This window comes from Saimiri boliviensis, chromosome 6, assembly GCF_048565385.1.
Source record: "Saimiri boliviensis isolate mSaiBol1 chromosome 6, mSaiBol1.pri, whole genome shotgun sequence".
NCBI lineage: Eukaryota > Metazoa > Chordata > Mammalia > Primates > Cebidae > Saimiri > Saimiri boliviensis.
Window position 1 is genome coordinate 91,838,258 of NC_133454.1, and position 20,091 is coordinate 91,858,348.

Below are 20,091 nucleotides of genomic sequence, written 5' to 3' on the forward strand. Positions count from 1 at the left end.
GCATTAGGTGAATCAGACACTTAAACATCTGTCCACTTCATGGAAGACTTTTCATCTCACAATACACGTACTAATAAACAACAGTTGGAGAAAATTGTCTCTGACATTCAACATAACGCTGAGCTGAGGCTGATGGAAGGAAGGGGATGGAATTGCATTTCCTTTTGTAAAGCAAAAACAGCCTTGAGTGCAGCCTCTTCTAAAAATCTGATATTTAAAGAGAATTTTAAGACATCACAATGTTCAATTTGGAATGAAGAGGGGCCGAAGTTACTGGAAAGCTCGTGCCTCCGTCTGCAAAATCACTGGCCAGGAAAGCAAAAACTTTTCCAACACCCAATTTTAATATTGTGCTAAAGCCATTGACTCTGTTAAAACTCTAGAGTTAAATATGATCCCCTCCCCACCCCCCACCTTTTCTCTCTTAGGTTAGTGTTTAGGGGACAAGGAGGGGGCTGGAGCTTGGCCCCAACCTCGGAATTGCTGCCAAGGACTTGTAATACAATCTCTCCCCGTTTGAAGGGTAAATCGGTGTCAATTGCATTTGCTGTCCACCAGAAAAAGTAAGCATTTTACTTCCGCTCGGTCTATGAGGACTGATGAAATGTAGGAAATCTGTTTCTGGCAGGGAGAAAAAATCGTTTTCCCAAACAGCACTAAAAGGAGCCATCAGAGAAGTATGAAGAGGGGTAGTGCGGCTGTAGCTGCTGCCGCTGCCGCCAGGCTGGTGGGGTGCGGGGAGCGGCTGCTGCAGGACCTGCGCCTGGAGGGGGCCGGCCGCGAGAAGCTGCAGGAGCCCAGCCCGGAGCCCAAGCGCCTCTAAGAGCCGCCAGCAGCCCAGCTCAGGACGCGGGGGTGAGCATGACTGGCTGGCCCAGCTCTGCGCCAACGCCGCCGCAGCGCGCGCGCTCTGCAGCCGGGGCTCCCGGGAGCCCCTGCCTGTCTACTGCAGTGGGGGCGGCGGGGGAGGGGAGAGGTCATTAAAAAATAACCTCAGGAACGAGGCGGGGAAGAGTGAGGAGCCACGGACCGTTGGACCCGCTGTCTCTAAGAGTGGGTATTCACTGCAGTGGGTGACTTTCTGATTCCCTGGAAACAACCATGTGTTCCTTATCCCTTTTATGGAACACCCCAGATGACCGCAGCACGTAAGCCGGTTGGGGTAGCGCTGCCAACCAGGGACAGAGTGAGGGTTTTTAATGAACACATCGATCATAAATGCACACATATGCATTAGTGCACAAGGGTATCTCTAATTCACTTTCAGCATTGTCTGTTATGGGGGGTGAGATGGAGCCAGAATGGTCTTAATGGACGGATCCTAAATGTTTTACTTGAGTCTTTGAGGCCCGAATGGGAGGAAAGAGCGCCACATGTGTGATCTGGGGTGATACTCACTGTTTGTGTCTGATGAGTTTGATGAAATTGAGTTTTATGTGGATAAACAAACGCTAGCCGATATGTATCAGCATACTTTGGGAAGACTTTGCATGGTATCATTCTTTTTGTTCAGTCCAAAGTTGAGAGTGGACTCAAACTGGGGAACAAAGGAGGCAGTTTTGCGTTGAGGACTTTATTTACACGGGCAAAGTTAAATCCAGTCAGCTCAGTATGCTAAATTACCGTTAACTTAGCCCAGACATCCGAAGAAGTTTCCATTGTCTTGAACGAAGAGGGAGCAAAAGCAAGGGTTAACAGATTCTGTTTCTACATTCCAAAAGCAGTTGAGGTTGGGGGAGGGTTATTCTATTCTCAGTTAACCTTTTTGAAATCGCAAGGCTTTACCTTCTCCAGCCTTCTTCATCTTCATTGTCTCACCTCCATGATCTTACAGTGAAGAGTTTGCAAAACTCTATTCTTATAAAATTATCTCCTTCAGCCCTCTCAAACAAAGTTAGATAAATTGTGTATGGGAGATCTTATGCCAAGGAAATAAGATTTGCTTGTGCACAGGAACACCCATTTGACATCCTAGTATTAAAGTAAAGGCTCAGACAGGTTGAATGCACGAGCCGGGCAGAGGAAGTCCACCTTTCCTCCTCACCTGTCCCCTGAGATTCACAGAGGCAAGGCAGAGCAAGCCCTGTGCTCATTGCTTCTTTACCCCAAACTCTTAGCAGTGTGGACACTGATTAACTACAGCTGGGTCTGATTCGCCCAGCCTGTCTTTAATATTAATCAATGAACTCCTCCCCAGGGAATGCTCTCCTCTAACTGCGGTGAAGGTGGTGGCTGTGGTGGTCCTCTCCAATATGGGCGTCTGGGTTTTGACTGCCTAAGAGAAGGTAAGGGACAGATAGATGAGGCACGGGACAGTGTGCCTTTGCAACGCACACTGGAGACTTTGCATGGGGCTACCTAAATGGTCTTTTACATGGAAAGAGGTAGCTTGGATTTCAGCTGGTATACTACTAAAGTTTGGGTGTATTTCATTACTTCATTGTTAAACTCTATACTGTGGTGTTACGGACTGTGCTTTACTAGGAAATAAGTTCACATGACAAACGTTATTTCAACTGGTGCAAAAGGTCATGTGATTGCCCTGGAATTTTCTAGCATCTTGGCTACAAACTTCCGGTAAACCTTAAACTTTCAAGTATGGTGAAATATCTGGTCTTATATTAACCGTAAGTATGTTGTGTGTTATTTTAAAATGTTGCTTCAAGACTGGAAGTCTGCATTGAAGACTCAGGGAAACTTTGGAAAATTAAAAGTTACCTTGGTTGAAAAGGCATGATGCGGCTATAGCTGCTGACAGAGAGACTTTTGTTTGAAACTGCAGGATATGTTGTAAGGTTGGTTTGGTATCTCTGTGGTTTTGATATTAAGGTCCAAACAGGAGCCAAGTGCTTCTTTAAACCTGAAAAACTAGGAAGGTTTCCACTCAATGTTTTTTTGTCTAGAGAAATGAACTGGAGTAAAAGTAAAAAATAATCTGTTGTCAAAATTAAGTAAGAGGCTTGTGTAATTTTCTGTATTAAATGTTTTCAGGGTCAATACAATTAAAATTTTGCTAATCTTCCTTATGTGAGACCATCTCATATATGTATATATATTTCCACTGAATGTATAACTCTGCTAGTTCTTAACAATATTATACATTTACTACATTAAGTAAAACAGAAATCTTTACATTAAAACAACAGAAAACAATTTTCTCATCAATTGAGATTACCTAATCAACTTAGATAAAATTTTGATGTAAGCTCTTAAATATTCTAATTATTAATATTGTTAATGACTGTCAGATGGTTTTCTATTTTAATTATGTTCCAACCTAATCTGTTAGGGGTTTAAAAACCTATGCTAAATTGTTTGGAAGGATGGTTTGGCATGATTTCTTAAAGAAAACTTTACAATATCCCTAATGACATGAAAATATAGAAAATCAATCCCCACTCAGTCTTCGTTTTTTTTTTTTATCATGATTTGAGAAGGAATTGTTATTTGTAATCATTTCACTAAAGACAAATCAAGATGGGACTGTGGGATAAGAAAGAGATCTCTAAAAGAGAGTCAGCACTACACAAAATTAAGAATCACAAAAGCTGAGGGAGATATTTTTAATGATTATGATAAAACCGTCTTGTTACCATGGCCAAAATATCCTCCTAGGCTACTGATCCCTTATTAATAATGGGGAGTTTGAATATATAGTTCTTCTAAGATTCCTTTGAATTTAAAGATTTTTATTAGGATAAACTACCATTAAGTGTCATTTTGCTTCATGTTTGGTGCTTTTCAATTTGTGGATAAGTTGCACTACTGAGCCCGAAGTGGAGGTCCCATTATGAGATCTGAAATTGCCTTTCTGATGAAATTATGAACTTTATTTTCTGATTAGACCTTTAGAGTAAGATTTTGCATCCATGACGTTGGTTGAAAATGTATATTTTGTGAGATACTATTAATGAGCCAAAATGAATCACAAAAGAGTAAAGAACTCATAATGATGAAGAAGACATCTAGAACCGCCCTGGGTGGTTTATTCTTTGAGTCCAGCTAGACAATTGGCATTTTCTCCTTCCAGATTTTGGAAGAATATTCAGTTTGGAGCACTGTTTGTTTTTAATTTTAAAAGGTAATGTGATTGACTGATTGACACCTGTAACACATGAAACTGAATAGATGTGAGGACCAATGCTGCAGATAAGAGCAAAGATTACCTTTAGGGATGAGACCTTTGACTGTGGGTTGATTAGGATTCATTGTTTTAAATGGTAACAGTTGAGTCTGTGTGTGTACATGGGGGGAGGGGTGGTAGTGATATCCTTTCATACTTACTTTTAGAGATACAATATTTCCCTATTAACTGATTAATCATCATCTTAGGGCAGCATTCATTTCAATATGAAGAAAACTTGGAATAATCCATTTTTACTGTATTATTAATACATTTATCTGTTCTCCTCCTTGTCCTTTGTCTTTTTAAAATGATTTAGAGTTCTATAAAATATTCCTGTTTTGTCACAGAATTGCTTTTCTTTTTGGGATAAGTCAATAGAAGTATTATTTTGGCACATTTCTGATGGTGATCACTTAGATTTTGCTAATATCAAATGTGTTGAATATTAAATATATGCCAAGCATTGGCACAGAAATATAATCCTCACAATTATCTTTAAGGTTGCAGCCTCCCTTGTATATAGTAGTAAACACAGATACAAAGAGAATAATTCATATGGCTAGACTAGCATAGCTATTAAATGGCTAGGTAGTGGAGCTGTTATGTGACCATTGTCTTCTGATTCCAGTTCCAATATTCTATCCATTATTCAGACTTCCAAATCTCTTGGTAGACAGAAGTGATGTAATATTTATTATTTTATTATTTTTATTTTATCTTTCAAGTTTCTTTTCTATGTAATATCGCAATGCATTTTCTCTAACATGCCAGCAAATTCTAGAGATAAGCCAGAAATCACTTTGGTCATAATCAAAGCACACCTCTAGGTGGCATGGAAGAAGACTTTTTCTTCACAGTCCAAATTATGATGTCTTCAGCTGGGCTTCTGGGACAACAAGCTAGACAGAGTCTTTAAACATGTGATATTTTACTTACAAAGTCATTAATTTTTTCTTCTTCTTCTGGGCTATTTCAAGTCTCTTCGTATTCATAATTGTTATTCCAGAATCACTTCTACTATGGAAAGAAAGAAAAAATATATACACACACAGTCTTTGAAGGATTTTGTATTAAGTTTCTGCATGTTTTTCTCTTTAAGTTTTATTTTTCTGAATTTCTAGTCTTAAGGGTTGATTATCCATTTTAAGTAGACCCAGAAAGCTTGGAGGAGCCATAGAAGTATTTGAGTCCTTACTCCTCTTTTTAAAGTGATTGACTTTGTTTAATACTTACCAAAGTTACTTATCAAGCTTTTCAAATACTTGTACTATATATACTTTTTGGAAACATCACTCAGTGTTTCGATATATTATACAAAAAAGATTTTCTTTCTCCCTAACCTCACTGTTTTCTTCAAGTCTGGTGGATCATCAATCGCTTTATTTCCCACCTTTAAATGTTACCCCTTGGCATCTCTTGAGGTTTTGACAACTTTTGGATGAACTCAAAAGAACTGAAATTATCTTTTTGCGTAGCTTGTTATTTATGATGTAATTCAGCTGATCCATATTGACTAAACATTTCTTTAAAAAGTTATAAGAAGGGTAAAATTCCATAGTGATCTTTTTATGTGAGTAATATAAATTAATTTAACCTTTCTTCACCACAATGTAGTACTTTTAATTAGAAACTACTTCACTACGGGGTAAATTCTCCATACTCTAAATTTTGATCATGCTAGCTGAATCCATTTTCATGTTTCATATTCATGGATTAGCCAAATCTAAATCCAAGACCTCCAGGTATTGACTTTCAGCCAAACCGTTGAGTCATGCTAAGTTTGGTAGTGATTTGAAATGTGAAAAAAGGATCAGGAGAAATTGGATTGAGAATTCCAATTCTTTTCAGAAGGGACTTAAACAGAAGAGTCCCTATCTATGACAGTGGCTTTAGGTGACTACATATTTGACGTATGTGTAATTATTTAACTTCTATTGCATGTTAATTACTCACTAAGCCTTCTTTCTCTCACCTCTGTCTCCTGGGAACATGTAACTGTTCTTTGCTTTCTTCTGGCCACTAAAGTTTTGCCTATAGACAGAGTAGCAAAATAAAAGTTGCTTAATTATTTTTATTGTTTTTACTTAATGTTCATCTCTAATTATTAGAATTTAGTTTGAGTTACTTTTCTGGCAAAACACAGGACAGAGTACATGAGAAATAAATGTGCCACTGTCAAGGAAAATAAAAACTTCACTGTTTAGAAGTTTTGAGGGAAAGGGTTGTGTCCTGGCTCATTGAAATTGTTACATGCCATTAGGCTTACTGTAAACTATCCCTTGATGAATTCTTTGCTGGACAATGAGCTTAAGAATCTGAGGTGTCTTTTTGCTTTTATAGAGCAAAGTAGGACTCTGATGCTTAAATGGAAGTTGCAGAGCACATAATAGGGTGTAGGTAAAGTTACTGAACTGCCACATCTCACTTTCAGGAAAGTAGTGGGAGAGATTGTGTCTTGAGAAGAAAGACATTTTAGAGGTAACCCTTTTAAGATTTCAATTAGTTATCTAAATATATGAATCATGTGCTTATATGTGTTATTACTTAAATGCTTCTGAGGCTAGCTGGCATGTAGGAATCTTAGCTATAAGGAAATGTTTTGCTTTTCTGGGACTAGACATATTTTTTTAAATGGAACAAAATATGCTTTAGGTTTTTGGCATTTAATCACAGAATTTGGAGAAAACTTTAGGACTTTATATGGGTAATATCATTATTAGCTATGAAATAATAAACAATGGTGATATTCTGATTCCTATAATGACAGTTTAATAGCATATGACAAGGTGTTTTAAAAGCAGTTCACATTTACAATGGTTGACTTTAGACAGATATATGTAAGATGTTTTCAGAGCAAATTTATGGTAATTTTTTTAAAAAAAATTACTCGAGAGTAATTTAATTAGAAATAGAATTGTCCTTTTAAATTGTGTATTTATGATAGTTTTTAGGTACTTACTCATAATCCCAACAGTGTTTTGTAAAACTACAGCAAAATATTTAGGAGATGCTCATATTTTGCATTTTTCTAAATACCATGTCTTATTTTTTATCAAAAGCAATATTTAAAAGAAATTAACTTATGCTAAGTGAATTTGAGTTCGGGGTTACCTGAAAAAGAATAGTATATAGACTTTCAAATAATAAATAGCCAAAAGGAGAATATATAATTTATTGGTAACTTTAAAATGCCATAAATAATGGACTATCACTGAAAACCCCATGATACCATATAAACATTACTTCTTACCTGTTGCAAATATTTTAATTTTCATTGTTATATGGTCATAAGCATCTGGTTATTTCATAAGCATATTTATATAAAGAGTTGAATCTTACATGTTGTTAAACATTATGACTATTAGCTGCTTCATTAGATCTTATGTAGTCTAACATCCTCTAAATAATGCATAAAAAAGTGCTATATTCTGTCCTGGCATAGTGGCTCATGCCTGTAATCCCAGCATATGGGGAGGCTGAGGCAGTTGGATTACTTGAGTCAGAACTTCAAGACCAGCCTGGCCATCATAGCAAGACCCCAACTCTACTAAAAAATATAAAACAAACAAAAGTGCTATAATCAAGGCCAATTGTGTATTCAAATACCTTTTCTACAACCCAAATAGGGGATTGCACTACTCACAAGATGATCAGGTAAATGAAAGCATCTCTTGTTTTTATAGATAGAAGAAGATATTTAAATATTTCTACTCTAAAGATAATTTCTAACAAAATCCAGCATGTAAAACAAATAAAGTGGAAAAATAGAAAGAGAAACAGTGATTGTAGGAACAGCAGAGAACAAACAAACACCTCTGGCAGCAATTTGTTAAAATTGTGGTGCAATTCTTGGGTTATTATCAATATGGGTTATTGACCATTCCATTTTGTAAGAATGTGTCATTACAGAAAGAGTAGTGGTCTTGGGAGTTTGAAAACTCAGGTTCAAGCCTAGTTCTGTCATGACCTACCTGTATGATCTTAGTGAAGTCACTTGCCTCTGCTTTTTGTTTTCTTTGACTGCAAGGGAGAAGTGTAGTAGAGACTCTTTGCATGTACCTCTTCCCCTGATCCTCACCCAGGTCTATAAATTGTGAGTCCACGATTGCTTGGCTATCTCCCCCACAAAAAAAAGTGTTTTGCATAACCTTTTTAGGCAATATTATTAAGGGTAGTGATCATGTGTTTACAGTGAGTTTTACAAATGCTGTCATTGCTAGTGTTCAATCATAAAATTCTGTGAAAATATATGGTTTTAAATAATAGCCCAAACAATGGGAGTTAACAAATTGGACACTAACATTTTAACTTTTCCTTGTGTTTCGGTAAGTGGAATTTCTTGCCTAAAAGTTGGCTCTTTCCAAGTATATCATTTCATACAAGCGTGGAGCCTTTTGTTTGATTTTCTATTTGACCTTTGATTGCTGCTGTTTGCCTACCAAGTGGTTGGCCAAAAGTGAGAGGGCCAGTACAGATAAAGCAAATAGTGTTTCATGGGGTTTAATAATTAATAAACTAAACTGTCATCAAAAAATCCATGGATCCAGTTCATTGTAATGTCATGATGGCAACATTTTAATGAGAGAAATCTGTATAAAAAGCAATTTCTTTTGTTTCCAAAACAGGTATTACAAGTGGATAAATAATGTGCTCTGCTCTGAGCCCAAAGGTACGCAGTGGACCTGGCCTCTCTGATATGCATCAGTATAGCCAATGGCTAGCCAGCAGACATGAAGCTAATTTGCTACCAATGAAAGAAGATCTGGCCTTGTGGTTAACCAATCTATTAGGTAAGGTTATAAGATCTCATTTTGTGAGCAAAGATAACAGTTTTTGTTTTATTTTTCCTCCTGTAGTGTCCTTCACCTAAGCATGTGATAGTACCTTGGAAAGAAAGACTTTTATTATTTGGCTTTTGCATCTGGGAAACATGAAGCAGGTGGAAAATTTAAATGAATTTCCCAGTGTCTCTCACAGTAACTCTGCTTAGTAATTCCAATACGATTCATTGAAATGTGGAAATATGTGGTTGGATTGCTTATTTTATCTATATGCTGGTTTGATTTATTTTTGGCTTTTCTTTCATGCAGCTGATCGATTTGACCTATTCTTTTGACATTGTACATAGGCTGCAGGGTCTGTAAAATCTGCCTTCTAAACCTGGATTTCTTTGTCCTACTTTTACAACACACCTTCTAAAACTGCTGAATACCCAAACTCAGGAACAAAATTATGTATCTTTTTTCCAAATGAGCTAACTAGAGTCATCCAAACTCGAACTAAATTTTTTCTTTTCCATTTGCTTTTGTTTTTAAGGTCTAGTCTAAGAGCTGACCTTGTGCTACCTCCTGGTAAAGCTGCCTTTCCTTTTGTTTCTCTTGTGCTTTCATATTCACAGGATAAAATTTCAACTATATGAAAATGTAATCACATGTTTAAAGGATCATCATATATAGCAACACTATTTCCACTAAGTTTTTTACAGATAATGAATTTAATTTAAATGTGAGAAAAAGATCCCTGTAAATTTTATAAGATACAATATTTGAACATTGAGTAAACATAGAACTTGTATGCAGCTTTATCATTTTCAGGGGGGATTTAATCAACACTATTTTATTATGTAAGTTATCTGTTAAGGTAAGAATTGTTATTCTCACTTTGTAATTAATGAAACCGAGTAGCTCAGTAAGGTGCACCCTGTTCATCTGAAATTTTAGCAAGGTTTGGCAGGGGATTAGCACATTTTATCAGGATTTTGCTTGCTCTCCATGTCTCTAGACTTGTACATGGCTTTTGTTTTTATTTATTTTTTAGTCTTTATCCTAGGATTTCTTTATCCAATGTTTCTTTTTTCTTTGTAGTTCGCATACAATTTTGGCAACTCTGTAGTCTAACCAAGGCTACTGAATATGGGTGTGTAAATTGTACCCTGCACCAACAGATAGTGATGTTAGAAAAAGAAGACACTCCCCAGAAAGACCCTTCACACTGCTATAGAACTGTCTCCACCAGAAGGAAGGGGCTACACCTTTTAGTAATTCATTCACAGAGAGGATAAACTTTCATCTCCACCAAGGAGAGGGAGTTACTTAAGCCTGAAGAGACGGATTTTTCTCTCTCTTTTGTCTTTTTGGGGTTCACTAATGATTGTTATATTAGTAATTAATTACTAATTTGAGCTATCAGTTTTCCGATATGGACAATCACAAATACGGTGTATAGAATAAAAGTTAAGAAGACAGGCTCTGGAAATAGACTACCTGTGTTTCAACCCCAGCTCTGCCGCTTGCTAGCAGTGTGATCTTGGGCAAATTACTTACCTGTCTGTGCCTCATTTTTCTCATCTGTACAGTGGTAATAACAGTAGTAACTACTTTGTAGGGCTGCTGTGGGAGTGAATGATTAACATATGTGTAGTAAATAGAACAGTGTCTGGCCACAGTAAACACTATCTTCTTGTTGTTATTATTATTCCACTTATATAGTTCAGTGAAACGTAATTTGATTTTGTGCATAAATTCGTTCATTGTTTTCAACAAACATTTGAGTGTGTCTCAGCACAGGCATTGGTTAAAAAAAAAAAAGGACTCTGGGATAAAAATACTTCAATTCAAACACTGGTTTTACCACTTACTGTGTGATACTGGGCAAATTTCTTATTGCACTGTGCCTTGGTTATATAATCTGTAAAATAAATACTATAATAAAACCAACTTTGTGGGATTGTTGGAAGTTGGAATGAGATAATAACCTTTAGAAGAAGGTCTGGCATATAATCGAGCTGTAAATAACTATTATGGTTGTTGTGTTCCAGACAGTCATCTAGGTACTGGAGGATAGTGATTAAGAATAGACGTATTACCTCTTCTGACAAAGCTTAGAGTAGATTAGCATTAAAAAAAAACAAGTAAATAATTAATTGAATATATAACCTATTACTTTTTATACATACTGAAAGATGCAGGTTGCAGTTAAAATGTAAAATGAGGTGGATCAGTGGGCTTGGGTTTGGCAGGGGTTTAGCACATTTTATCAGGGTTTTGCTTGCTCTGCATGGCTCTGGACTTGTACATGGCTTTTGTATTTATTTATTTTTTATGGGAACATATATTTAAACTGAGAAGTGTAGATTATTAGCTAGTCAGACCAAACATGGGATAAGAGCCTTTGCAGGGAGGGAAGAACATATGTTGATGTAGGAAGGAGTTGGGTACATTGCAAGAAATGAAGCAAGTCTAGTTTCAACAGAAAATAAAGAGGAAGAGAGTTTCATGAGGCATGTTCAGGCTAGATCATGTATTTGAAGATCATATTAAGGAGCTTATAATTTACAGTATGATCATGAGAAGCCATTGAGATGTTCTAAACAGAGGAAAAGTGTGATTAATTAAAGTATAGCCTGCTTATACAGGTATGCTATAATGCCCTATGACTTGTCATCAAAGGCATTGTATTTAGTGACTGCAGTCATTTACAGGGCAGGTTGATTAGTGTGTGCAGCCCAAGACAGCCTCAAAGAATGGAGAGTCAATGTGTGTAATGGAAAGATCCTTGGACTAAAAATCAGGAGACCTGGCTCCTAACTGGTGTCAGGAGACCTGGCTTCTGGTTCTGGCTCTGCTACTTGGTAGGAAACTTGCCCAAAGTCACTCAACTATCTTTTCTGGGCTCAGTGTCCTCAACCATAAAATAAAGGAGTTGAAGTAGATGATCTCTAATGTCCTTTCCAGATCCCAAAGCCTAAGCTTTTAGGAAATCCGTCTCCTAAGATCCAGTTTGGGGCAGTTGAGAGAGTCATCAATATACATAAATAAGAGGATTTATATAAATGAATGACTTTTTTTAAAAAATTAAGAATTTCTTAATGTTAGTAGTTATAACACAAAAGCAATTGATGGCTCGTGAAATTTTCTCAGAAAAGGAATTCTAAAAGAATCTCAAGATACAGTAATGTATAACCTTAGAATGGACTTCAGTTCATACAAAGTAGATAGATAATAGACTTGAAGTCAATACCCTCATAGCAATTTGAAAAGTAGACTAATAACTCGAGATTATTAAAAAGTAATAAATCATTTGGAGGTAGAAAAATGCATTGTGTACTAGAATGGTGATAACAAGGAGGGAAATAATAAATTTATATCTCATGTTAGAAGATATTTTTCTTATGCTTAGATATATTTAGTATTTACATACTTTGGAAATGGAGCAATTAAAATAAATTTTAAAATTATTTATTATTGACTGTTTTGTCACTTCAGAAATATTTGCAGACTTTTATTATGCAGCTCTTTTTGAAACCTTGCTTTTTATCTACTTGAAAGAGATAAAAAAAAAAGAGTAAAAAGATAGTAAGTCTTGAAAGTAGCTTCAGGATTGATATATCTCCTCTAAATTCCTAGGTGAGGTAGAAATTTGCATATTAAATTAAAGCTTTTAATTAGGTTTTGCACTTGTGCTGTTAGAGTTTACTTGTGGAAAGATTTTCTCCTTATTTCTAGTGTATTTGTCTAAAATGTAATTTTTTTCTCTTATGTTTTTTAAAAGGGGAATTATTGATATTCTATTAGAATTCTATTAGAATTAATGATATTCTAAATTCAGATATTTCTGATCCTACATACAAACTGTCTATTAAAAATCTAGTTCCTTAAAGAATACTCCATTTATATTCTGATAATTTTATGGATAAAATAATTTGATAGAGAAGAAAGTGATTTCATTGGTTCATAAACCAATGTTCATATTCATGTGACATATGTAGATATTATACTGTCATTTCCAGATAATATACCTAATAATAATAATAAATACATTTAAAATTCCTAGGCATAGGGTTAAAGCATCAACTGTAAACTTTTAAGCTAGCTGAAATTTATATAGTGGAATATAGAATACAAGCTATCTTGTGATGTTAACTACTTAAGATGAATAAGTGGTTTGTAGTAGTTGGGCTTTGTCTAGAGGGTAGCACATTCTGATTCATGAAAATATCATGTAATATTTACTGAGTATTTACATATCATTAGATATATCTACTGATCTTGTAGAAAATACTTTTTGTAGACCTACCATGTTCTTGAATAATGGCTGGCACCCGAGAGCAGTTTTGTGATCAACATTCAAAAAAGACAGCAAAACAGTCATGAAGATCTCATTGTCTTTCTTTATAAAAAGTTTATATAGCCATTGTTGTCTATTATACCTTAAATATACACATTTCATTTTTATTTTAGGTCCTCTGTTTTTTATTTTTGAGAACCAACTATTGTGAATTTGTTACTTAATTATTCCCTTAGAGTATATTAGAACATGAAATGCATATGTAAGTAAATATTAGGGAAATTTTTAATTGTCATTGTGAGCAAACATCATGTTATTAAATTAACAGTCCTGGATTATAGCAACCACCCATTTTCAAATACATTGGGCATATTCTACTACTTTTATAATTATTGATGAACTTTTGAAGATTATTATTGGCTTGGCTTTGATTATATACTAAAATAAGTGTTCTCAAATTGTCTATTTCACCTGTATTTTTAATTGAAAATTATAGCCTGCCTTTATTTTTAATTAATATTTGTCTAATAATGCTGTATAAATTACTTGTGATTATATTTTAAAGATAGGATTATAGTTGTTAAACATCAAATAAATTAGCATTGTTCTTAAAGATTGTACATCTTTAGGATATAGGCATATGTGCTGGATAATGCAGGGACTTTGAGTAAATCATCAGATATATTAAAAATCAAATTGTACTGAATTGATTTTACTTATATTTAGAAAATGCATTGACAGTTGATGTCATGGTGATTTTCTCTGACCTTTCTGTATATAAAAAATGCAGTTCTTTTCTATTTAATATGAGCAACATAGAACATTTTATTTTTTTCAGTTATTCTTAAAAATTATAACATTTTCAGCATTAAAAATTTAAGCACATATTTATTAGGGTTGCTGCTGTCAAATACAGAACAGCTTGCTTTTCTTTTTTCTTAAAGTCTTTTTACCGGATACTTATTCTGCAGGGTTCTCATATTCTTGGTACAGTCAATAAAAATTCCTTAGGACAGGTAGGATGTTGTGTTAGTTCAAAAGTTTACAGAATCAACTTCATGTTCACAAGTTGACATCTGTCAGAGCAGTTATTCTAATTTTGTATGTGACTTGTGCAACAGAACCAGGTTTATCTTTTTTGATATAAATGCAGGGTAGACACTTGAAAATCAGTATGAAGCAGGTGCTGGTCTAGGGATTTTTCATATAATGAACCGTTTCCGAGCTCACAACCTTGAAGCTTTAGTCTCAAAATACTGAATAATTTTGATTAAAGAGAACATATGAACGACTTTGAATTCTTCAGTTAGAAAAATATATTTGTACTGAGAGGTACAGTGGGGATGAAAATAGAATTTGATAGTAACTGGATCATCTTTAGGGATTAAAAATATACCAACTTTCTTCTTCAATGAGTCATGCCAAATACCAGAACTTGCCTGAATGCTATTGTTAGCCATTCTTCGATCTACAAGATGGATTGCTATTCATTTTTCAACATCACAATCTTCAACCCCCAGCTGATTTTTTTTTCTAAAGAGGTTTTTGTGGTGTTTCTGCATAGATAATGACAGCTGCATTAGGGAGAATGCATTGTCATAGAAAATAGTCATTTGTGTATTCAGCAAATATTTAAATAGTCAGGCATAGTGGCTAAAAGCCACTCTGAACCTAAATTGCCAAAAAGCCAACTTCCTCTACCCACAAATCATGTGACCTGAGGCAAATTACTTAATCTACACATCTCAGTTTCATTATCTGTAAGATGGATACAATGGTAGCAGCCACTTCGCAGTTTTCTTGAAAAGACTAAATACATGAATACATAGAAAATGCTTAGAACAGTACTTGGCATATAATCAGAACTCAACTGTTAAATATAATTATTAGAATTCTTTAGAAATTAAATACTACTAATTTATTGGGAGGAAAATATTCTTTCTCAACAACTTAGAATATAAAAGGAATTATTTTTTCCAGGTAGCCCCAGTCTAAAACCCTTTGTAGACCAATATGTAAGTCATGGCAAACATATTTCTGGGAGGAATACACTGATGTATATGAGTATGCATGTTGATTATAGTTGCCTGGCAAAAGATTTCAGACAGATGTTTATTTCCTACCATTGAGCTCTAATGTTTTAACAGGAAGTGACTAGCCATAATATTGAATCAAATTTCCTGATCTACTGGCAAGTTGTCATTCATGACTAAATTAATCATGTGAAGATCAAAGTTCGAAATTATAAACTCAGGAAGCCAAGCTGTTACTTCTAGACTAGGATACTCTAGATTAATGTTCAATCCAATTGTCTTTATGAACCAGTGCTGGTCAGGACTTTAACATGATTTAATTGTATCCATTTATTGTTCTGTCTTTCCCAACAACACCAACCACAATGAAATGATGGGGTTGGGGAAAAAAAAATAATTGTCTGGTACTAAAATCACACTGCTTCCAGTAGTCTGATGTGTTAAACCAGGTGCACAATTTAAACTAAAGAAGATATGACTCTGTTTAACAGAGATAGTTCCCTTTCTATGACTTTTACTTGAGAAATTTTAATTATTTCTACACAGCATGTTCTTAAGATTTGCCATAGTTAAGTTCAACTACTTTTATATTGTGTTGTTTTTTGCAAAAAATACTGTTGATAATATTTAAATTAATGTAATAAAGAATGAGATAATATATCATCCCCATATAAAGATTATAACTGATTTCTTACAATCATACAGTGATAAAATATATATTTAATAAATTTTATTAATATACATAAATATATATTTAATAACTTTTAATCACTGGAAGGAAAATATGTTACACATGAAGTTATTTTAAAAAGTCTCAGACTTGTATTTTTTCTTCATTTGAGGCAGTATATTTCAACTATAAAGTATGTAATAGTCTGCTTTAGCCAAAGAAAACTCACCTTTCTGAGCTGTAAAACATACAGAATTGAAAGCTGACACCTAATATATTTTTCATTGAATACAGATGTTCAATGTAAAATTCTTTTTTCAAATATTCATGAAAAACAGGATAACTAAAAAGATATAATGCATAAAAAGTAAAAATCATCGCTTTTGATAAATTGTTAATGGCTTTTTAATTTAAAAATGGCATTTTTTCTTTTTATAAAAGAAAAAATGACATTTTTTAAAAAGAAAAAGGACATTTTTTCTTTTTATATATTCTTTTAAGTATATTATAACCATTTTATCACTTAAAATTATGAATGGAATCTTCAGATTACCACAGAACTTAATGAAGTAATTATACATGAAGATTCTATTCCAAATATAGAAAATCTTGTAATTTGTAAAAAAGTAATTCAACAATTTAAAGTTTATCTTTATCTTAAAATTTAAACTTATTTAAATAACATAATTAATAAAAGTATTTCTAATATTTACTTTTTGTAACTTTGTGAAATAACTTTATTATTAGAAAATGCAGGCCAATATGATAAATACACAATACAAATTCTGTTATGCTCGCTTTTTTTTTGTATTTTGGATATGCTACTTTCATTTCTGAATTGAGCTGCACACAGTTTTGAAATAAAAGTTTTGCACAGGCTACCTATGTGGTGAACATTTAGAGCTACTGATGTTTTTCCACCTACAGAAGTCATTATCCTAATTGGGGGCTAAAATATGAACTATCCAGTAGCGGAAAAATAACATTTTTAAAGAGTAATTCTTTTTCACTTTTTTCCTTCCCTGACCCCCAAAATGGCAACAAAAAAGTTATTTTAAGCAGATGTTTCTTGAAATCCAAATATGTTAGCTATTGTGAGTTTAACTTAAATAGTTTATCTGTTGTTCCAGTTGGATTTTATTTATTTATTTATTTGTTTTTGAGATGGGGTTCTTATTCTATCTCCCAGGTTGGAGTGCAATGACACAATCTCTGCTCACTGCAACCTCTGCCTCCCAGGTTCAAGCCATTCATTCTCCTGCCTCAGCCTCCTGAGTAACTGGGATTATAGGCACGCACCACCACACCTGGCTAATTTTCTAATTTTTAATAGAGACGAGGTTTCACCAAGTTAGTGAGGCTGGTCTTGAACACCTGACCTCAGGTGATCCACCTGCCTAGGCCTCACAGAGTGCTTCGATTACAGGTGTGAGCCACCGCACCCAGCTGGATTATGTTTATTTTAAGTGTTTATGGAATTGAGCTACATGCATGTTTCTTAAGATAAAAGATGAGCCTTGAGCATCTTGGTATAAAACTTTAAAATAATTTCATTTTCATATTTTTGCTTTTAACTGTATTTCACAAAAGCAATATTCAATATTATCTCAAAGTTTTCTAGCATTTTATTTCTTCATTTGTTCATTCACATGCTCACCAAGCACATTTACATGTTATTACTGCTATGTGAATAACATGCTTACCTCTGTAGGAGATACAAAAAATAATTTTAAAAGATATACCTCAAGGTTTATAGCATACTAAAGAAGACAAACATTGCATACAAAACATACTACTAACAATAGAAGAATATGTTTGATCAGTGCCAGAGTAAGTATATTCATGAGTATGACATATAGACAAGAGATCAATGTATACTGGGCGAATCTCTTTCTGGAACTCTAATTAAAGGTAGAACTTGGCTAAGGAGGTAAAATGTAGGACATTGAAGTTGAGGGCCATGCCAGGAACAAAAGCATAGCAGCAGAAATAGAAAGATCTGTGAGGGGAAGGCAGCCTATAGGTAGATCATGGAGCAATGTATAGGAATATTAGATGAGAAAAGTAGGTTACAGGAATACAGGGAGACCTTTGGATGTTGAGTTAAAGTGCTTAGTTTTCATATTCCAGCTAAAGAAGAAGACTAGGAACTATGCAATAAAGGTAATCTGAAAATGCCTCAGTGAGGATGGTGTTTAGGAATATTAATTTTAGCAGAGGGCATGGTATGTATTGGAGAGAAAAGTTGAGGACACAAAAATAGCCATTGTGCTTGTTGCTAGAAGTTTAAGTATCACATCATGAAGATTTTTATTAAGGTTATGGCATAAGAAATAGACGGGAGCTTGAATCAGAAGCCCTCTCCTATAGGACTTCTGACTAATAATGTATGGAAACATAAGGCAGGAAAATGGAATATTCTGAAACTTAGATCAGTAGGAACCAAAAAAGGAGAGAGCTTTGAGAAAGATAAGTTTTGAAAGAGTATGTAAGAAAGAAATGCAGTGGCACATTCTCAGCTCACTGCAGCCTCTGCCTCCTGGGCTCAAGCCACTCTCCTACCTTAGCCTCTTGAGTAGCTGGGACTACAGGAACACACTACCATGCTCAGCTAATTTTTTGTATTTTTATAGAAACGAGATTTCACCATGTTGCCCCATGGCTGGTCTGTAACTCATGAGCTAAAGAGATTTCACCTATCTCAGCCTTCCAAAATGCTGGGATTACAGGCCTGAGCTACTGTGCCCAGCCTACCTGTAATTATTTTAATCAGGAAAACCAGTTCAATAGAATTTAGAGATGTGGTTTTATACTTTGGTCAAGTTATTAAAGTTCCCAATGGTGGTTTTGACTCTATTTTAAATTAAAGAAAATTAATCTGGCTAGGTGCACCCCAGATTGCATGGCTGTAATGCCAGTACTTTGGGAGGCTGAGACTGAGGATCACTTGAGCCCCAGGAGTTCGAAGCTGCAGTGAGCTCTGATCCTGTCACTGCACTCCAGATTGGATGATAGAGTACAATCCTGTCGAGAGAGAGAGAGAGAGAGAAAAAGAGAGAGAGAGAGAGGAAGAGAGAGAGGTAGAGAGGGAGGGAGGGAGGGGAGGGGGAGAGAGAAAGAGAGAGAGACAGAGAGAGAGAGAGAGAGAGAGAGAGCGAGCACTACAGTGTTCTTGTAGTCATACATACACCTAACAAAAAATACTTGTCCTGCATTATGTCCTGCCTTGTGGATCAAAGTAATTGAATGAGCCACAGAGGATGAGAATGGAATGAAAAATGGAGGCCAAATAGTGTAATCACTGGTAAAGCAGGTTCTTTGTTTTGTTGGTTAGTTTTCATTCCCCCTGATAATTAAATGATGGAACTCTTTCACCCAGAATATCACTTTGCCACCTTTAATGTGAAATAAAGCTTTTATGCAGGTAGAACTATGTTATGAAAATATTAAATGTTGAGACTCTTGCAACCAAAGGAAGTTAGAAAATTCCAAAGAAATGACTATTTCTGGTGAGTTCCTGTCCCAGATATATAACTCAGCTAGAATAGAAATTTTAGTGATAAAATTATACCAAATTTGTTATTTAGTGTGAATCTGACATTTGAGTTTCCTTTTATAATGTTTCTCTTTGTTATTTCAGGGAAGGAGATTACAGCAGAAACTTTTATGGAAAAGTTGGACAATGGTGCCTTGCTCTGTCAACTTGCAGAAACTGTGCAGGAGAAATTTAAGGAGAGCATGGATGCTAATAAGCCCACAAAGGTAAAAAAATCCCAGTGCAAAAATTACTCTTAGCTGGTAGATTATATTTATAATTGCTTGTAAATCAAATGTAATTTAAAAATTTATTGTGAATGGATACATCAAGTTATGTACCAAAATCAAAGTACAGAGGGTTCTTTTTAATTAGATAACATGTTATTTGTACTCTAATTCCATAAATTACATAATCCTTTTGGTGAATCTAATTGAACAAAAGCTTATGAAAAATGATGGTATTAAAAGAGTATTGTGTATAAACTTGCTGAATCTGAAGTACTGATTAAAAATTTAGCAGAGAAATAATTGTGTCATTAGGCAATGCAGAAATCCAGCCAAGAAAGATGTACTGAATAGATCTTTGTTTTAAAAAATATTCTGGCAGAATCCTAGAAAAAATTTCTGGAGTGTAATTTTTTGTTTATTCTTAATAAGTA

At 34.7% G+C, this 20,091-nt stretch overlaps 1 protein-coding gene across 8 annotated transcripts in view; it reads left to right on the forward strand.

Moving 5' to 3' along the window:
• The first annotated feature begins 562 nt into the window (after window positions 1-562).
• The window catches only part of GAS2 (growth arrest specific 2), a 135,358-nt gene continuing 115,829 nt past the window's right edge, over window positions 563-20,091 (forward strand). For 3 of the 8 annotated variants that reach the window (XM_074401243.1, XM_074401246.1, XM_074401247.1), the window contains exons 1-3: window positions 2,180-2,285; window positions 8,752-8,916; window positions 19,536-19,657. In XM_074401243.1, the coding sequence (XP_074257344.1) occupies window positions 8,772-8,916; window positions 19,536-19,657 (267 nt within the window). In that variant the 5' untranslated portion in view covers window positions 2,180-2,285; window positions 8,752-8,771. Of the gene's footprint in view, window positions 856-2,053; window positions 2,286-2,419; window positions 2,628-8,667; window positions 8,917-19,535; window positions 19,658-20,091 lie in introns of those variants that run through there. The other 5 variants (XM_039470934.2, XM_039470932.2, XM_003919926.4 and 2 more) reach the window with 5 other exon arrangements.